General features: G+C 41.9%; 1 protein-coding gene across 2 annotated transcripts in view; it reads right to left on the bottom strand.

Annotated features, from left to right (window-relative positions):
- Positions 1-21,299, bottom strand: part of SCUBE1 (signal peptide, CUB domain and EGF like domain containing 1) — a 159,580-nt gene that overhangs the window by 14,052 nt on the left and 124,229 nt on the right. For both annotated transcript variants that reach the window (XM_064166000.1, XM_064166001.1), the window contains 5 exons: positions 7,572-7,688; positions 5,491-5,613; positions 3,070-3,189; positions 1,751-1,843; positions 133-249 (listed from right to left, as the gene is read on the bottom strand). In XM_064166000.1, coding sequence (XP_064022070.1) covers positions 133-249; positions 1,751-1,843; positions 3,070-3,189; positions 5,491-5,613; positions 7,572-7,688 — 570 coding nt within the window. The remainder of the gene's footprint in view (positions 1-132; positions 250-1,750; positions 1,844-3,069; positions 3,190-5,490; positions 5,614-7,571; positions 7,689-21,299) is intronic.

Here is a 21,299-nt window from a genome sequence, read left to right as displayed (position 1 = left end):
TGGCCTTAGCCTAAATTCTGATCCAAATATAAAAAACATTGCTTCTTTTCCCATCTGCAGTGTGAAAACAAAATATGCAAGCAACCAAGCAACCAAACAAAAACCTAGAATACTATTTACATGTTTACATACCCAAAGCAGCTTGCTTTGCAGAATCTTTCATTTTATCTTTGCTGCGAGGTCGTAAATGGCACTTTGCATCTTTAATTTTGAATCGAGCCTTCTGCTTGATTGGAGGGGCCAGGGAATCTGTTGATGCAAAGTGAAAAAGCTGTCATTGGGATGCAGATGAAATGAAGTCTGAAACTTCTTTCTAAAAACAGATTCAAAAGTCTTCTTTAGGCAGAAGAGAGATAGCCCAGGAGTGACACACCTTGTACAAGAGGGTCCACTTCTCTAAGTTCATTTTTCTGCATAAGCATTTACCCTGGAGCCCACAAAGATCATTGGATTTGCTGGTATTGCACAAGCTTTGTGCATACACTTCCATGCCAGCAGCTTCCATGTCTTGCTGGGATTTGGGTGAATCTGTCTCTTACTGTGTAAAAGGTTAATTCCTACCTTTTTCCTGTGATTCTCTGTGACTTCCCATTGTACTTGGCTGTAGTTCTACTCTTGCTGATGTCAACTAGGAATGCCTTCATGTAGCACAGTTGTGCTGTTGGCAGTTGAAAACCATCCAAAGGAAATGTATTTGTTTGACTGCAGTCTATGGCTTGCAAGCTTTATTCTTCAGGCAGTTATGACTTTAAAGGTTGTTATTCAGCCTTACACTGCTCAGAAAATGTAGCTGCTGGCTGATTTCCTCAGAAGGCCCATGGTGGAAAAGGCTGGAACTATCCCATCACCTGCCAAACACTGCAGGCTGCCCATGGGACCTTGGAGCAGGTGGAGGGTGGTTGCAGCTAAACACCACAACATGAGTCCCTCTACTCTTGGGAGAGTTTTGCTGAACCAGAACTGCAGAGTTAGCCTGCCCCTGAGCCACAGGCAGACACATCTGCTGCTGTTACCTCGCTCCACAGCACTGTACCTCCTAATGCATTCCAAACATACAAGAAATACATGGTTGGGGAGCTGACAAATTGGACAGAAGTAGCAGGTAATGATATGCAAAGTGGGATTCCACTTCCCATTGCTGGATGCTCTCTAAACTGATTCTAATGTTGCTGACTTTAACCATTTTGAGCTGAATTTTTTTTTTTGAGCTCAGTATCAGCTCTAAGACATGTTTTGGAGTTCCTCTGCATAAACAATCCAGTCATTTCTCAAAACAAGATGAATGAAACACAGCATGTGCTCATAAGTCTCAAGAGCTATTTCTTTGAATTCATACTCCTAAGGAAGTATTTTGCAGATGAGGGCTGGAACCCACCACAGCTTTCTGCTCTTGTGCCACTGATGGGCCCCTTTGGCTCACTTCCATGTCTGGGAAGAAATGTTATTTTGATATGTTCATGCTTGTCTTGCTGGACTGTGGAAAGTGAATTATTCTAAATAATTGTCCTTACTGAGTACATCTCAAACCTCCACTGCTCCTGTACTGACCTATCAATACAATGCCACACTGGAGGGCAATTAAGAACACTCCAGCTCTGATGGAGAGGATGCAGAAAGCAGAAGAGGTGCATGATGAGACACAGGCTACCTTAATTCTGGCCTTGTGTAACTTGAAAGCTGGGTGTTTTGCAACTCCTAGGGGACCTTGAGCACCTACCTCCTAAACGTCAAAGCTCAGGAGAGCACCCACCTGTGCAGCTGGGCAGGGTTGCATTGCGTTTCTGCTGAGCCTTGCCTTGCTGGACAGGGATGCCACAGCTTAGCGTGTAGCTGTTCTCCGAATCTAGGGGACAGAATGCAGAGTCAGCATGTGGCAACAGCTTCGCAAAGCATCTGCTCCCTTTGTCACCCCCAGCATTAATGTTTGCTGGTTGACTACAAGTTGTTTTTTTTCTTTCAGAACTGAAATGTTGTTTTTTGTAAACAAACTGGCATGAGGTTAGCTGTAAATAATTCCATAGTGCCTAAGAAGAAAATGTTTTCTGTTTGTCTGTGGCAGAGTCCTTGTGCTTTGATCATGTCTATAATTTATTGACTTAGATAATGGTTGGGCTCGATGATCTTAAAGGTCTTTTCCAACCAAAATGGTTCTGTTATTCTGTGATTTAAAAAAGAGGCCATGTACTTCCATAGTAATTTTAGCTTCAGACTCTGAAATAATGTATTGGCAGAATAAAAAAAGAACATACTTAGAACTGTAAGAGGCTTTACATATTGCACAGCTAAAACTGTGTATTGGTGCACACAAATTAGGGAAGTGCATGGATCCAGTAAGCTCTGCTAAACTGAGAATAAAGTATAAGCACCTCTACCAAATCTAATGCCAGGAATAACATGGAGAGAGACACTTGTGGAAAAGAATGCTGTCAGAACCAGAACACATAGAAAAAGCAGTAGCAATCCCCTTGCCTTCCTCTGTGTAGATGAAATTACTTGTAGCAAATGTCTCAAAAACGGAAGGGAGGAAGATCAAATGCCTGAATTTCTATAAATAACATTCAGCTGAAGGGTCACCAGTAAAATTCATGAGAGCTCTGCAAGTGCAGCAACCAATACTGTGAAATCCTTTCTGCCATACAGCCTCCTGAGACAAACTGAATTGTAGCTGATAGGCACAGGGGGCTCCAGCTGAAAAGCTCTGTACTAAAAATTAGCAGGGATTCACTGAAATCAGCTGAAATTAGCTGCCAGTTTTCCATCTCACTTTTGACATAACAGTTTGATCTATTACCTCTGCCCCTCCACACATCCTGGTTAAGGTAGATTTGCCTCCCTGTTTGCGGTTAGAACTCTCCCACGCTCACAAGGAACACTTCAAATTAGAAGACAAAGGGCCAGACCTCTCAGCTCTTGTATTTAGTGATGTGCATGTCTGGCCCTCTTTAACTTGTTTTTGATCATTTACAGCTGTCCATAACAAAAACTGAATGCAAGAATCAAGAATCATGAATATGTTAGCAGAGAAAAATCATCAAGTCACAGTCCAGACTTAGAAGGACACATACAAACCTGGAACAAAAAGAGTATTAGATGGGCACGACAGGAAGCAGCTCTCTATGCCTCCTGCCTTGCTACAGACTAGCTGAGCCTTGGGTGCTGGTTTGGCATTTGGGACACATTTCACCATCTCTGAGAAGAGAAGGAAGAAAAAAGAGAAATGAAAAAAATCAGACCCTGCCCAACCTAGAATCTTGCACAGCCACTTGCACACAGTCATGAGAAAAGGTACAAGTGGCAACAAAGCAAAACCAGAGGCCCAGGCATTTCTGGAGTAAGCACATATTAGGGAAAGAGGATTCTCTGACTGTTCCTTGCTACTTCTTCCAAACATGCTCACTGTGTAAGATGGACTTGGCTGACTCTTGCTTTGCTCATGGCTGACTGTGTTACTTGCAAATGTGGTTTTTCCTACCTGTCAGCTCACCACTGCAACACACCAAGGTAAGGAGGAGATCAGAGCTGTATCAGCCACACTGTTTTGGGTCTGAAAGGGTTTGGGAAGAGCCCAATAAAGCTCTTGACAGCAGTTGAAGGGATGACACAGGGCAATTCAAATGTGGTAGCTGGAATGAGCTCTGCCTGGCTTGGCTTGAGTGCAGAGGAAAGGTTCCAAGCAGCCACCAGCTGGTTCATGTTCCTGGTCTCACTGCTGCTTGAATAGAAATATATGCAAGTCCCTTAAACACGTCTGATATTCACGTCTCAAATATGGGGAAAATCATCCTCCACTTACCTTCCCCCTAAGGTGTTTTGATATTGCTTTAGTGATATTTTAAAAGAAATCCTTTCTTTGGACTGAGGAGACAACACTACTGCAGTGTCACTGTTACACAACAGGATCAATAAATATAGTTTTCCTCCTTTTTATTGTCATTTCACAACAAGGTAGAACACAGTTCCCTCTAAACATGTTGGTAATAAAGACAGGTGATTAGCAGGGAGATGACATTAAATTAATCAAGTAAAACTATGTCTATCAATGATGGTAAGTGATATGGTTTAGCACCAAACTTGGTCATTAGACAATGGTTGGATTCAAAGATCTTAAAGGTCTTTTCCAACAGAAATCAGTCTATGATTCTATGAACAGACAAGGGTGCTCTATTTTCCATCTTCCAACTATTACAAATAATGAAGACAAAACCCAGTACAGTCTCTTATTATGAGAACATCATTCTTGGTAGGCTGAGAGGCAATATAGCACAACATTTCTATGGTCTGTACACCAAACCTCAAAAAATGTTGGTCCCTGCTGTTAATTTACAAGCTCCTTTCCAGAGGACTAAGTGGTACATTGCAAGGATAACTAGAGAAGCAGAGTTAACTGTTTTTCACTCCTACACCACTCAGTACTCCACACAGCACGGAAGGTAGCACATTCTAAAGGTAAGCAGGAAGAATTAAGAACTTAGTTGTGGTTGTGAAGAAGGTCAGTGGCAAAGGCTGAAACCCAGCTTGAGATCTTCACCTACCACCCCAACTTGATTCTAAAGTGCTTTCTATGTTGCTGTACCCATGTAAGTGAAAAAATGCCACAACTTTATGATCATTTGAGAGGCCAGTGAGGGTGTTCTCTGCTTCAGTATGTGCAGAGATTCCCTTAAGGTCCCCACCATTCTTATTCTGTCTCCTTCCCATTTAGCTATTAGGCATCACCCCAAATCTATTTATGAGAAGTTACTTGTGGTAAAAAACAAAGAACAGCCTCCCAACCTAAATTTGCCTCTGAAAGACATGAGGCATGGCACTCCAATTAAACATGTGAAAATGGAATGGAAATCTCACAGAAAATACTTTGCATGGCTGTAGCCATGGCCAAGATTCGCTGTGCTTTATGTGAGAGCCCAGAAAATAAAAGTAATCTACTTAAAGCATACAGAAATTCACATCTGCTAGGAAATAACTGTCACTAATATCAAGTGCTGTACTTTTAGTGGTGTCAGGATTTGTGCTCTTTGCAGTTACTACTTTTGACATAGTGTCAGCACTTGATGTTAAGAAGGATAGCTTTGGAGGTAACTTGGAAAAAATGGGTATGATACTGTGAATGTAGATATGAACCTGAATATCACACCCTGCTTGTAAACAGTCAATATTTTAAATATTCTAAATTAGTTTTGGAGGGAAATGGAGTTATTGCTGAGGTCATAGAGCTGGAAAGGACAAAAGTATAAAATAAATAAAGTAAAAAGAAGATAACTTCTAAAATGAAGGAAAAAAAAAACACCCAAATGAATAAACCCCAACATATGCCCATTCTCTAACCCACATACACTTATACCCTAGCCCATGAATCCTGATAAGATCAGGTGTGATCTGGTCCATATTATTAAACTGCCACATTTATCAGACACAACTAAATGCCTTTTCACTCTCTTGGAGAACAGGAGTGTCACTATGCTCACTTCTGAGTCAGCCTCCCACACTTACCAATGCAGTCCTTTTTATTCCAATGCAATTTCTTTCCAGGTGGACAGACACACTCGTAGCTCCCCATTGTATTAAGACACCCATAGTCACAACTACCATTGCTGATGCTGCATTCATCAATATCTGAAAAGGTAATTAAAGTTAAGAAGATATTAACCATATGTACGGATGTATACTGAGCATTAAGGTATTACACGACTAAGGATGTCTGTTTCTATTGTATCTGTTAGATTTAAGTCAATATAAACATATATAAAAGCAGACAATACTCATGTCAATCAGCTGTGGTGCATGCTGCACTGATTTGTCTCTGGACACATGTATAGCTCCTATACCTTGAAGGATATAAGCATATGATAGAATTTACTTGCCAGGACTAGATATGCTGACATTTTCAAAGTACTCCCAAAGATACAGCACTTGCTGGAAGTCTCTGCAGCATCTGGACAGTGATGTCTATTGTATGTATGGATAACTGTGAAAGTCACAACCATTTGTCACATTAGATTCCTTTTTGCATACAAGGGAGGTAAATTCTCCATACTGACTCACAGAGTTTATCTTCAGAGAACACCTCTGCTATCAGGATAGGCTCATGGAACTAGGATTGTTCAGCTTGGAGACGACTCCAGGGGGACCTTATAGCTGCTTGCCAGTACCTGAAGAGAACCTGCTGGAAGGCTGCAGAGGGATTTTGTACAAGAGTGTACACTCATAGGACAAGGTTAAAAATGGATTTAAATTGAAGGAGAATAGGTTTAGATTGGATCTTAGGAAGAAATTCTTCACTACGAGGCTGGCAAGAGTCTGGAATGAATTATCCAGGGAGGTGATAGATGTTCCCTCCCTAGAGATGTTGAAGGCCAGGTTGGATGGAGCCTTGAGTAACCTGGTCTAGTTGAGAGGTGCCCCTGCCCATGGCCTTAGAGATGATCTAATCCCAGCTAAGCCATTCTATGATTCTGATGGAGGAAACCATGTACTTGATAGAACCCAGAAGCTGAAGTGCAGTTTATTTAGTTTTCTACTCCTGAAATAAAAATGAAAGGCAAAAATATGAGAGAGGGCAAAGCAATTCCTGGCTGTTATCACTGACATCCTTGTAAAATCTTGAAGTTTCTGCACATTAGAAAACTATTTAGTCAATTTGAAATATAACCTTCTTCGTCTTTGCAGTCAGCATTTATACACTTTGAATGGCTTGGGTTGGAAAAGACCTTTAAGATCCTTGAATCCAACCATTCTCTAACTCTGTCAAGTTTGGTGCTAAACTATGTCCCTCAGCACCACATCTCTGTCTCTTTGAAACACCTTGAGGCATGGGGATTCATCCAATCTCCCTGGGAAGCCTATTCTAGTGTTTGAAGGCCTTCTCACTGGAACATCTAGTAAGAGGCAAGCTTGCACCAAATCCTTTTTAAGGTTCATATCATTTTCTCTAGTTTTGACTTTTGCTCAGTGCCACATCGATCCTGTCAAGAAGTTATTTGTTCCACTGCAAACATGAATTTTCAGGACCTGACTAAAACTACTGATAGGCCTAACTGGCAAAGCTCAGGGCCTGGACAAATCTGTTAAACTGGTGGCAGGCAGTCTTGTACTGTGATACCTCTATAATCTGAGTGCTTAATTCTCCTGCCTTGATCAAGTAGAAACTGAACCTCTAATCTGGTCATTGTGGTAATGCTGCCCTATAATTCACATGGAAAATATCCTTCTCCTGGGTAAGCAAACGTTGCAGCAGTTCTTTCCAGCTATACCACAAAGGCAGAAGACCTGAAGTAGCTGCAGAGAAGATGGGAACAAGGTACCCCACACAGTATTGCAGGTGTCATCTCACTAGGGCAGAGCAGAGGGAGAAGAACCTCCCTAGACCTGCTGGATTTTATTGGTGCTCTTTCTCCTGGGAACACTTCAACAAATTTCAGATGCTGCAATTTTAGTCACACTCAACTGATGTTATTTTAGCTTTATTGGTTCATCATCTTCAGTTCTAAAATCTTGAGCTAAAAATTGTGTGGCTCAGTAAATAGTCCACATAGTAAACAAGCAAACAGGTAAGCAAGACTCAGTTTCCAAACCTCCACAGTGCGTCAGTCCGTACAAAGTGTATCCTTTATAGCAGAGACATTCAAAGCTTCCAGGGTAGTTGATGCAGGTGTGATCACAGGTTCTCTCAAAGGAACACTCATCTATATCTGAATTCACAGAAAAAGCAGGAAAAAAATCAAAGTGTGATTAACCTGAAAGGATGGGATTTCATATTCAGTTGTAACAGGTTGTCATCAATAGATTAGCAAATATCAGCCCAGGTAACATCCGAATAAAAGGTCAATCTCGTTCTAGTGCCTCACGAAGAAAGGACCTGCAGGTAAGTAGCCAGAGGAGAAGAAAAGCTAACAGAAGAAACCTCCCGAAAACCATGGTATCTAGGTTCGCCATTAGATGGCAACCTTTAACTTCTCATCATCTTTTCCCACTGCAGGGCTGTGGGGTTATTAAGGTTTTAGGGCCCTAGTGGCACGACGGAAAAAGTTTTGGGTTGAATTAAGTTCCTCTGACATCTTGCCCACCAGGACAGGGAGTTGCTCTGCCCAGACGTAACTCTACAAAGAGCTACACAGCTACAAGGGGCATAAGGAAAAGAGTGCCTGAGAAGCCAGTACCAGGAATGGACAAGCAGCACCTAAGACAAAGTAAAGCTTAGTCCAAAATCTGCATTCTACCCAATTCAAGAAAATTTGGCCTCTTCTCCTTAGAAAAGTCAGGTATCTGTAACTGTCACAGATCACTAATGTGAAACCCTTATTTACATGACTTCTTCCACCCAGCAGGCTGTAAAGCAAGCAGTTCACAGCACAGTTGCTTCAAAGACAGCCCAATGTTTTTGATGAGCAGGATGACCTAAAGGTTTAAGTGACAGCAGTCACTGAAAAGCAGTGCATTAAAGGTACTTTAAACAGCAACGTGTGCAAAATAACAGCACTTCTGACTCCATTTTAGCCTTAGACAATTGATTTTCTTCTCTTCATTTTTTCCTTCAGTTAGAAAGGACAGAGAAATTAATACAATGTCATTATTTAAGAGCAGTAATTCAACAAAACTTCAATTCCTCTAATACTTCTGAAGTATAGGTGAACAGAATAGTTTTCTTTTCATAGCTTGCACACTTTCTACAGCTGTTTATTAAGAACCTAGCCTGAGCAACACCACTGCTCTATATAACTTGAACTTTCATATTGCATGTGCTTAGAAAGGTGCTTGGGCAAAAAAGTGGGAATTCACAAATAATTAGAAGTGTGCTACCCAATTCCTATATTCAAGTAGTATTTAGAGAGTTTTGAAGTTTAATGAAACATTTCAGGTCTCAGCTGGCTATTATAAATACAAATCCTTAACTCTGAGAGCAATTAAGATTTTTGTGTTAGACAGACCCAAAATCTGTGTGAATTTATGCACAAAGTGTAACCAGCTATATTTATACAATCTCCAACTTTGAGTGCTTCAAAACAAACATGTGAAAAGAGAACTGACACCGTGGAAGGCGACTGTTCAGACAAATGTGTAACAGGAACTACGCGAGATGAACGAAAATCTGTGCTACCTGGCTTTAGGTGTGCATCACAATCACCTGTTGGCATCAAGCAGCAAAAAAAAAGGGAAAGCTAGTATATTTTTCCCCTCCAATACATTTATTTCATTTTAATGCAGCTTCACTGTTTAATCACAGGATCACAGCATGTTAGGGGTTGGAAGGGAGCTCCACATATCATCGATAGCAACCTCCTTGCCATAGCAGGACCAGAGAATCCAGAGCAGGTTGCACAGGAATGCATCCAGACAGGGCTTGAAAAGTCTCCAGAGAAGGAGACTCCACAGTCTCTCTGGGCAGCCTGTTTAGTGCTCTGTGACTCTTACATTAAAGAAGTTTTTCCTCATGTTGAGGTGTCACTTCCTGTGCTTCTCAGTTGTGCCCTGTCCTATCACAGGGTGCAACTAAGAAGAGTTTCCCCTCTCCCTCTTGACCCCCAGCCCTCATCTAGTTATAAACAGTGATTGAGTTCAGAAAGTAATTTCTTTCTAAGGTTTCTTTGATGGTTTGAGTATTACCTGCCCTCCCACCCTTATGAAATCACCCAGACTAGACTCAGCCGGCTGGAAATTACTGAATGAAGCTTTATAATTACATCTAGCACAATATACAAGCAGATATTTACAGTATGTACAGCTACATACAGAAATATCCAAGGTAAAGGTAATTCAGAAACACAGCAGCCCTCCCAGAAGCCAGAGTCCCCAGGAGGGGCTCCCAACCACCCTTCCACCTTCTTTCCGCCCCTTGCCCTTATCCCAGAGTTTGTCTTACATGCAAGGTGAGTTTGGAGGATTGGCCAGGGGAGTTAGAAATCAGAGGGATTAGTTACACAGAAAGCAGGTTAGGGAGAAAAGTACAGGCAGCAGCTGTGACAGAGAGCCACTGCAACTGTGTTATCTATGTTTTGTGTTCTTGGTTTTATACATCTCAGCAAGCCTATGAGTGAAGGCTCATCACCACTGTTTCCTTTTCACAGCCTATAATCTCATTTCCTTCACTAGCATATTTCAGCTAGTCTCAGACTAGCACAGTTTCCTTTATAGCCTTGGAAAGACACATCTTTTGAATGCACAGAAATGTGAAACTGCGTTGGTTTTCTCTAATTAAACACACAAAAGTCAAATAATTTGGGAGCGAACATCGCGGTTCAAGTTTAAAAGGACTTTCAATGCCTAAGAAGCCAAATCATACAAGGTGGTTTCATTCATGTGTAATCTTGTTGGCTACGTGGTACTGCTGGAAATTGACCAAAGCAGCTCCTTTTCTGGCCTCTGAATTATCTTGGAATGCACTTTATCAAAAATATATAATTTCTTATTTCTCAGTAGTGATCTTATTGTAGTCAGTGGGGTTTAGGCATTGCTTTCACACACACCTCTGTGTTTTAACATTATGGCTTAGACCTTCACAGGTGTTTCACAGAATCACACATCCTTAGAGGTTGGAAAGGACCTCTAGAGACCATCGAGTCTAACCTCCCTGCCAAAGCAGGATTCACACAGAAATGCATCCAGGTGGGTTCTTCAAAGTCTCCAGAGAAGGAGACTCCACAACCTCTCTGGGCAGCCTGTTCTGGTGCTCTGCCAGTCTCACTCTAAAGAAGTTTCTCCTATGTTCCAGTTTGCAGCCATTGCTCCTTGCCTTGTTGCTGCAGATCTCACATTAGGAAGGATGCAAACCATTCTTTGCCCAACAACAGTCTGCCTAATAATGTGATCACTCATCTGCTTGCTGAGCAATAGGCACTCATGGCAGATGAATGCATTTTTATTACACGTGGTACCAGCTCCTCCTAAACTCCCACTGCTTACACTGCTTGGCAGAAACATTGAAACAAACACTTGTATTATAATGCAAACACTATTAAAAGCTCTTTTGCCATCTAAATCCCTCACCCCACCTCCTGCTACTGTTCTCATAAATGCAACCTTTGCTGAATCTCGCTTCTCACTTTGGCTGATTGAACACATGAAGTCTCTGCACAGATATTTGCTTGCCCCTTAGTCCCCTTTCCTCCTTGTCTGTGGAGGGTAGGGCTAGGTGCTGCCTGAGGGATCCAGCTTTCCACAGTGTCCCATCTGTGGAATCATCAGTGCCCTGAGGAATTCAGCACTGGCCATAGAAAAGGGGAAAATATGCATCACATTCTCTTCACTAAAAGAAACTGGTGGTGTGATACAGGATGCTGAAATTCTCTCATGCTTTGGCTTTTTTAAACCTCTGAAAACTCTGTTCTGGGTGCTGTTATTAGTGGGTGTCAGATTGTTAGTACTGTACATGAAAGTCTTCCATCTGTCTCCAGAAGGGAGGTACCAAAGATCAAATTTCCTCCCACAGATGAGTCCCAAAGATGACCTGAGGGAGCAATGAGAAAGGAGCACATTTTCCATGCTCACTGAAGTCCTTGCTTTTCCCACTGATGCTGCCACTGGACTCCCAATTGCAGCAGCATGAACTGATCTGGTGGTTTGTATGATCACAGAATCATAGAATCAACCAGGTTGGAAGAGACCTCCAAGATCATCCAGTCCAACCTATCACACGTAGAGTGCAGGGCACCAAGAAGCCATCACACAGTAATGCTTTTTGCTAAGTCTGAAACTGAGTTGGATTCCCACTAGTAGATCTAAAATAAGAGGTTCCCATTCCTCCAACACAGTTCCCTGTGTCTTGATCACCATTGCTTTCATCTCTAGAATATAGCTTGGAATAATTAAAAGAATCCCATGATCAGGACAATAAACTGTAATGTAGGACTGCAAAATCACACACTTCCCTCTCTCTTTCTTCCTTAATATAAATGTATTTGTTACTATCAAGTTAAGAAAATAGACAAAATTAATGGTCATCATGACAGCTTTTCCCTGAGACATACATTAAGCAACTGAGATTGTTTAGGAAACTGGGACCCTTCTTCCAAACCTGGGTCACATACAATACTTGGCTAAGAGTTAGGTCTTGCTGCTTGAAGTGGTCTGAAAATAGACATGGCAAGGGGAGATCACCTTTATTTGATGGTGCTACTTTTGCTATGCCACAGAGACCAAGATGAAAGGGGCTCAAAGACAATCAATAAAAGCTACAACAATGATTTGGGACAGAGTGCAGGCTCTAATAGTCCTGGACACTGTAAACAAAGAATTTATCTTACATTTAATTTGTGTTTAGTGAGGCAAGACATGACCTGTACACTAGATCACTGTGCATATGCCAGATAGACACATCTAACTATACTATTTCAAACAGAAAATAGAAAAGAAATACTTTTTGCTTAGAAGAAGAAAGTAAAATTAAAAGGAAATGAAGTATCTAGCTCTACTATCAATTCTTTCATCATTATCAGTCACTCCTGACACCCTGCATGCTTTAGACAAAAATGGTCACAATTTTACAGTCATACTTTGAGGTGCTATTATAGTCATGATTCCATACAATCCCAGTTCCCCCAGTTAGCTCAACTATACCTTCATTATGGCAGCAAAGATTTATGTATCTCATAAATGCTGCCATGAAGGCAGGCAAGGCAAGGAATTTGTGGTTTTCAGATTGATATGCTAGCAGTGCTTGACTCCCAGGCTGGAAGTCATAGCCCAGGTGTCCCAACACATTGTGCACAGCAAGCCTCTGATCAGCACAGCACAGTGGGGTTATCTCCTAATGTGGCCACATTCTCCTAATGCAAAGTCTACAATACATAGTTTCAATTTGCCCAGTTGACACACTCTTGGTTTATTTTTAACCCTCAAACCAAACGTGGACTCAGTGTGGAGTACTCCAGCGAAACAATAATGCACACAAGCCAAACTCATGGCTAGTCAGAATGTTCTGCATTCATATTTCTCAGCTTCCAAGTCATGATCTCCTCTGAGAAGAAAAGCTTTTCCTTTTTCTCATTCCTTCAGCACACATATGCAGAAATGCTAAAGAACTGTTACATGATGTTTTAAAAATAAATACTAATCCCTTTTTGGTGTGTGTTTTGGCTGCACATTATTTTCTCTCTTTCCCACTCCCCTCTGATTTCTGCAGGGAATTGATACCACCCATGTAATGTTCACCTTACAGCCTAGCCAGCCTGGTTCCCAACAATATTTGACAGACCTTAGGGAAACCACATATCTTAATCTGAGTGGTTTCTGGGCCAGAGGGAGTCATGGTTTGAGCTATGTTCTCCAACAAATGCTGGCTTCAATTCAGTGTTGGGAAGGGTATTATTTCACTACAGCAGGCATATGATGAGGTTTCCACCACATCTCACGTTTTCTGATCCACAGTGACTTAGCCCTGGTCATGGTTAGTAAAAATGCATCCTCCATCTGAGAATGTAACTCTCTAATGAACATCCAACACTGAGCAGAACGAATGACTTAGAGCTGACTTCTCTTTACATTTCAAAGTCTACAATAATAAAATCAACAAAAGGGAGGCACCGAGATATGAAGTAATGTACAAACCAACTTCTTTATGTTCCCACTGAGTGCTCCTGGGGCAGGCTAACACAAAAGATTGGAGGGAAAAAAAGGCCAAACCCTTAAAGGTAGTTGAAAACCCATACCCACTAAGACTTCTTACTGCATTACTGTCTTGCAATCAAGTCAACTTGTTGAGACTTAATTGTTGATAATATACTAATAATCTGCAGGGGAAAAAAGAGCTCTGGCATTAATTGCTTTACTTTTAATATGAATATAAGTGCTTCAGTAGCACATCTTGTATTTCAGAAACTTAAGTGGGAAACTGTCCATTCTGGACTAATCTTGACTTGGACCAGAGCATTTATTTATTTCACAACTTTGTTTCTCCCAATTCACTATGTCATTAATGAAGACCAAACAAAATGCACTAATCACTAAGCTGGGGAGAGAGTGGCTGGAGAGCAGCCAGGCAGAAAGAGACCTGGGGGTACTGGTAGATAGTAGCTGAACATGAGCCAGCAGTGTGCCCAGGTGGCCAGGAGAGCCAGTGGCATCCTGGTCTGTATCAGGAACAGTGTGGCCATCAGGATAAGGGAGGTTATTCTTCCCCTGTACTCAGCACTGGTCAGGCCACACCTTGAGTCCTGTGTCCAGTTCTGGGCTCTTCAGTTCAAGAGAGATGTTGAGATACTGGAATGTGTCCAGAGAAGGGTGACAAAGCTGATGAGGGGCCTGGAGCACAGCCCTGTGAGGAAAGGCTGAGGGAGCTGAGGGTGTGCAGCCTGGAGAAGAGGAAGCTCAGGGAAGACCTCATTGCTGTCTACAGCTACCTGAAGGGAGGCTGTAGCCAGGTGAGAGTTGGTCTCTTCTCCCAAGCAAGCAGCAACAGAACAAGGGGATGCAGTCTCAAGTTGTGCCAGGGGAAGTATAGACTGGATTTTAGGAGGAAGTTCTTGCCAGAGAGAGTGATTGGCATTGGAATGGGCTGCCCAGGGAGGTGGTGGAGTCACCGTCCCTGGAGGTGTTCAAGAAAAGCCTGGACGAGGCACTTGGTGCCATGGTCTGGTTGACTGGCTAGGGCTGGGTGCTAGGTTGGACTGGATGAGCTTGGAGGTCTCTTCCAACCTGGTTGATTCTATGAATCAGGGAAAGAAGGACTTCTGAAGGAAACTGTGCTCACAAGGAAATGAGCTTTTAATTAAAGGTGATTTTTTCCTTAGAATACAAAGTGGTAGTAAACAAAATAAATGTACATAACTGTGAAAGAAACCTGCAAAATACGCTGGAGACAGCAGCAATAAGTAACCAGAAACCTGTAACTTATTATGTAGCATCCCACAGAGGAGACATTTCAGAGATGTAGCAGGACAAAATGAAATAGCTATTACTCAGCTTCAGGAATAGGCACACACTAGCAGTCAGTGACAAATGCAGCAGAATCTTTGGTTGCTCCTCACTCTAATGCAGATAAGACCACTGTTGCATGCATTATTTATACATGCTGCCACGGCTCAGTTCAGGAACAGACATTTGCTTGTGGCAAATGAGAGTTCATCTAGTTTCCCCAGATCACACAATGCATTTAACTGTACCCTTGATTAACTCACAGCAAACAGTATTAGTGTCTCTCACCTCTAACAAGAGATTTACACAGTAAAGCTACAAGCAGGTCCATACCTCAGTCCACATGGGAACCATGGGAATCAGTGAGGACTTGTATTGGCACTAGGGTCATGCAGATGTGCCTCCAGCCACAGTCCCACCAAAAAGAATTTGGGATAAAATCTGCTTTTGCTTTGCAATCCACAGAAGGTACTTCTAGCCCAAGAGGGCAACACTTCCTGGCATGACAGTGGCTAATCATGCACCTCAGTAATGATGGCACATTCCATCCTCTGGGTTTGACACAGTGAAGTGCCTGCTTGCTTGCAAGCTATGTAGCAGCCTGAACTTCTGCCACAGCAGTAGGATCTCCATGAACCTTGAGCCTGCCAGCTCTGTCAGGTTGGCTAAGCAAAAAGTGCTCTGCCAAACAGCCAAATGCCCTGGAAGATGCAACTAGGTCACAGTTTCCGCTTGTTTAATCCAGCATGGTAAGTAACACTCAGAGTGGGAAGCCTACCCCTTCCAACCTGTGGCTGTGTTAAGGACCATTAGCATTATTATCTGCCTGCTTCTGCCTCATGGCTTCAGCATCCTTTTATGTCTGCATGTTTTTATTCAGTATATTGAGACCCTGAAAAAACTCATCCTCACCTTCCTCCCAGCCTATCTCTACCTGTAGCTGAATAACCCAATAACTCTGTTCTCCAAGCTTTCAAACTGCTAATCACTCTTGCAGAAGGCACTGTCTGTATCTTCATACAGTACAAAATGCAGTATTAATGCTCTTTAGCTCTGGTGCAAGAGCAGATTATTTTAGACACTCTTATTTTGTTCTAAGGAGTATCTGGGCATCATTGAACTCTCTTCTCTTTGCGTGTTCTCACACTTCTGAACCATGCCTGAAGTTGGATGATGTCTTCCAAGTCCTAGTAGCATGGATAGACACTGAATGCTTGATAGGATGGTATTTCATGTCAGTAAGATGACTATATTTATTTAGTCAAACTGCTGTGATCCTTGACAGCTGCTAAATTTGGTAGAGGCTGGGTAGTTCCCTTTAGAAGAGTGCAATAGATACCTGATCCTTCCAGGAGTTGGCAGATACCTCTTGATCTATTTCTCATATTGTTTTGTTGAGTCTGAGGCTGTACACAAGAAAGCAGGATTCCAGCTAAGTAGTTCCCTTGGGCTGGCTGGCTTTATTAATTCCCACCAGCAGAGCAGCTCAGAAGATGGTAATCTTTTGTTGGCCTCTTCAGTAGTTAGAGGGACTGCAGCAGTCGGCTCCTTCTTTGATGTAATGCACCAAGGAGACAACTCTTAACCCAGCAAACTCAACATCCTCATTAACTTCAGAGCAACTGATTCCCCACTGTTTACCTAGAAGTTACAGCAAAGGGAACTGCTGCTGGGAAGAACAAGGCAGTACATTTGGAAGAGTCTTTAAAAACAAATGGCAGCTTATTTTCTGTATCTCTGCTATCAGACCTCATCAAAAAAGACCAGTTGCACTTTCTGGAAACCACTGTGCTATCTCTGGGGTTTGAAATAGAAGGAAAGCAGGTTGAAAACCAAGACTTGGCAATGATGTTGTAGGCCTAAACTGTTTGCTCTCTCCCCAGGGTAAATACAATCCTTTCTTTAGGAACTCTTCCAAGGAAGTTTTATGTGATCTCATGTACTGACAAATCCTTTTTCCCTTCTTGATTCAGTTCCCTTCCAAAATATTGTATTTAATAATCTTCTACACAGAGTCTGCAAACTCATTCTCTTCCACAAGCTTCCCTCATGGGCTCCTTAGAGTCTTCAGAAATGGGGCTGTAGAATGATATCTGACTGCAGTAAATACCTGTTCCTCATTGGTTTGCCTTCATACACGTCAAGTCACTCGACCACCATAGATTCCTCTTCCAGCTAGCACCACAGAACCAATTCTGCTCCCTCAGTCAGTGAGTATGGTTTTGTTCTGCTTCACGTACCAGCCTTGGAACTGTTTTCTTGCTTTTGGGTCACTAAGAGGTTTGTCTGAGGGACTGGGAAGATTTATGGTTTTGAAGGAAACAGCAGAATTTGGCAATTTCAGCCAGGGAAAATCTATCTGCTATCTTTGGGGTCTTTGAGAGTGTCTTTGGCCACGGTTTTGGCCCAAGGTTTTTACATTTCTATAATGAAATACATCATCATCATCACCACCAGTATTATTACATTATTGTTTCTCTGCTGTTTGCCAAAGGAAGATGTTTCTAATGCTTTACCCTGCAGCACTGTGAAGTACACCCCATCTTTTTTTGTAACTGGCACCAAACTAAACACAAAAACAATGACAGAGAATTATTCAATCAATTTCCTTTGGGCAGGTAATTTCTTCTAGTACTTTAAACACGCTTGTGCAAAACTACTTGCAATATCTCAGTACAGCAAGGAGAGCTGGGAAAGAGCAGTGGTGGCTTTTACCCATGTGGCTGCTGAGGAAGAAAAGGTGCCTGGCCTGGAAGGGACCTCGAAAGATCATCTAGTCCAACCCCCCCTGCCAGAGCAGGATCACCTATACCAGATCACATTGGAACACATCCAGTTGGGATTTGAGTGTCTCCGGAAAGGGAGACTCCACAACTTCCCTGGGCAGCCTGTTCCACATCTGGCTGTGTGCCACCCTATGTATATCCTCTCCATACAGACACCCTCAGATTGAGTATTCATTTACCAAGACAGAAAAAACTGTAAGGATCTCCACTTGCTCTCAGGAGAAAGAGGCAGAGAGAGGGAAGGAATCCTCAACTAGGGGAGCCTCCCTAGAGGGTTTGCAGAGAGATGTACCAATCACCAGAGACAGCTCTGCAGGCACTTTCGAACAGAGAAGTTTAAAAGCAGATAGGTATGAGGGTAAGAAAGTTTGCTAAGGTCTCTTATGGATCATGAGAAAAACCCAACTAATAACTGTACACAACAGCATAAAATCAGCATATCTGACCAAGGGCACAGACACAAATGGAGGCAAGGGAGATGTTCTGTAAAGGCCTTTAGAAAGGAAGATCTTCAGATCATTATTGGTTCTCTCCATAGAGCTTTTCACACTGAGCATTACCATAAGCTCACAGCAGTTGCTCTCATTTTACATTTTCTCTTTGCTGTTATTTTTGTGAATAATAATTTAAAAAAAAGAATTTCTAAAGGATTTTAAAAAGATGTAAAACCACACTGCAGGGACCTGAACCTGAGTAAAGCACCACTATCCTCTACATACAACCAAAGCTAGTAGTGTAAAAAATTACTATTCAACAGTATTGTTCATTTTTAGAACCTACCACTTTTAAAATCAATAGACAATGTGTTGACCTAAGCACTGTCTCAGATCACAGTTTTTTTCCTAAGAGCTACAAAATCTACTCACTCTTGGAAGGGTTGGAACTGCTTGGTAAAAGGTTATGTGCCAAAGAAAGTCAAAGTATGTTTGCAAGCTTTCACTGACAGTGAGTAAGAGAAAGGCCAGCATAGCTGTGATAAATGAGCCTGGCTTAAAACTGGACCTCCAAGTGCTGCAGAGTGAAAGTGCAGCTACAGTAGATGGCATTTATGATAAATGAAATCTGTTATGTATGCAGGCACCAATGAAACTGTAGCACTCAGGGGGTCAGGATGTGTGGCTCTTGGACGACTGCTCAGTGCCCTGCATGAGCACTTTGGTGATTGGCCTGGCCAATGCATGTGCTAACAAATGCATTGCTTGGCAGATGTGCCAGACTGTCATCCTCAAAGGATCTCTGACATTCACTTTGTTTGCTTCATAGTCTCCCCATGTTATGTGCAGATTATGTCTGACACAAGAATTCGAAACAAAGTTTTTTATGTTACTGAACAATTCTCCTGAGCCAACTTGCTTCTGCTGCTATTCCTACAGGTGGCAACTGAACACAATCACATAGCAGCAAGACAATGACCCCGAAAGCTTTGAGAGCTGACTCTGCTGTGATACAAGCTGAAAGAGATATAAAATCAAAATACTAAGTTTCTGTGTGATAAACTGGAGATTGCAGTTGTGTCATTGTGTTCTTGGGTCTGTCCTTACCTGTTCTACATCATTTCCACCCCTCCCTTCCCTCCCCACTATACGAGGGCTTTGTTGTTCTCGGGTTTCTCTGTTAATCTGAGGAACCCAGTAGGAGGCAATTGGCTTTGGCTCCTCTTACATTTATCCTCTTATCGTTGTTCTGCTAGGACAATTAAAAAAATACAGTTAAAGCCAGTATTTCCTCAATATTTTTAAAGAAAACAAAGCACTTTCATCAAAACATTGCCAAGACTTTAGAAGCAAACGAAAAATCAATCACTTCCCAAGGCAAAGGCAAGTTGAGTTATCTACTGCTATTATGGCAATAAACTGTGCTACTACTTCAAGTAGGAGAAGCCATATATCAAGAGTAAAAGTACATTAAAAGAAACCTCAGGCAGGTTTGGGGTTTTTCTGACAAACATAAACATGTTTAGTAGTCTGTACTCTGCTCAAGCCATTATTTCCACAGCAGCTCTCTAAGAGCAGCTTCACAGCTTGACAAGACAATGTAAAAAAGGCTTTACCTTCTTTGCATTAAGCAAGGAACATTCCAGCCTGAAATAACTTTGATTTTTAGATGTATTTCTGAAGAGATGAAACTGTTCTCTTGCTAATATGTTTGTTTCCATCATCTTTCATTAGGAGCTCCTGAAGAGATTAGGGACTAGTCTGAGTGGATATGTGTCTAGTGCTATCTGATGGTGCTGAAAGAGTGAGCACTACAACACAGTTTCAGTTTTACACTGAAAAGTCAAAGACAGCACTTCTCTTCACCTCCTCTGGACCTGACTGTGCATTTCCAGCTTATTTCAAGCTGCTGCTGAAGTCAGTGGCCACTGAGTATACACAAGGATTGCTGTCCTCTGGCTCTCCTTCAAAGGCTTGCTTATAAACTGCCCAGAAAGGCTAGCCTCCACAGGCTGCTGAGAAACAGCAAGTATCCATCCGAAAACACTACCTGAAATGTTTATTCTCATCAGGAAAAAGAGAACCAAAACTTTTACAAGGTCCAGAAGGGTAGATGCAGGCATGGGACAATGAAACTCTTCTGAACATTTGGGAGAGGGTTGCCATCTTATTGCAGTTCTGTAGAACACTTAGTGTAAAGGGTATCTAATTGTAGTCAATCTTATTAAAGGACTGAGTGCAGTACTGTGGCATTATTGCAGTGTGCACCACTGCAATGGTGGAGAATACACAGACGTGTAGTCTTCCTCTGCTTCTCTTTAAAAACAATTCCTATTGAATTACAGCTTTCAGCACTATTTATCAAGAGATTATTGTTTGTGAAAGAATGCTACCTTCCTGCTCAGACTATTCCAAGCCTGAGTCATATCCTGGAAATTCATTAATAACTAACATGATTCTAGTCCAGTCAAATAATTTCTGCATTATACACATAATAAATCTTACAGTATCAACTGAAAAATACACCTCAAGTTCTCTTTCTAAATACTAATGGAACATTATGCTTGGCTTCCCACATCATCAAGGGGTGGGGGCCAGAGCAAGCTGTAGAAAGCAATTTGATAGCAGTATACTTTATAGAGTTTAACAAAGGAAGAGCTACTACTCTGAATAAGACCTGAGGTCAAACTAATCTAGTATCTTGCTTCCAACAGTAGCCTGTGTCAGAAGCTGCATGGGAAAATAGAGGTGGAATAAATAATCTGCCCCATCTGCCCTCCCCACGTTAGGTCTCATCCCACTAGAAAGCGATTTAAAGCCTAGATTGTGAGGCTTAATATTCCTTCCAAGGAGCAGTAACCAAAGAAAATTCACCTTTCACTTATGATAACAATGTGCTGCAGAAAGGAGAACTGGAGGGAGGTGGGGAGAATGCATTTGTTTTCATGTTTCAGCAGACTTAATTGCTACAACCAACAAGGGAGATACTATCACTTGGCAATCAAGCTTGTACTGGCTAGAGCTGATTTTATTTCATGCCCGGGGCATTTATTGTTTCTGGGTGCAATCTTGCAACTCTTTTTTTCTCACAGAAGCAGACTGTACCACTATTCATAATATCACTGACATCAAGAGTTAAACATCATATGTAAGAGAAAGCATTTGAGAAGTATCCTTTTTCTTGATGGTGTAGCATTGCTTCCCAGTGGAGTGTATTTTAAATATGATGCTGGAA

Source organism: Pogoniulus pusillus, chromosome 27, assembly GCF_015220805.1.
Source record: "Pogoniulus pusillus isolate bPogPus1 chromosome 27, bPogPus1.pri, whole genome shotgun sequence".
NCBI classification, from domain to species: domain Eukaryota; kingdom Metazoa; phylum Chordata; class Aves; order Piciformes; family Lybiidae; genus Pogoniulus; species Pogoniulus pusillus.
Note: the sequence above shows the minus strand (reverse complement) of the source record. Positions and strands in the feature narration are given on the sequence as shown.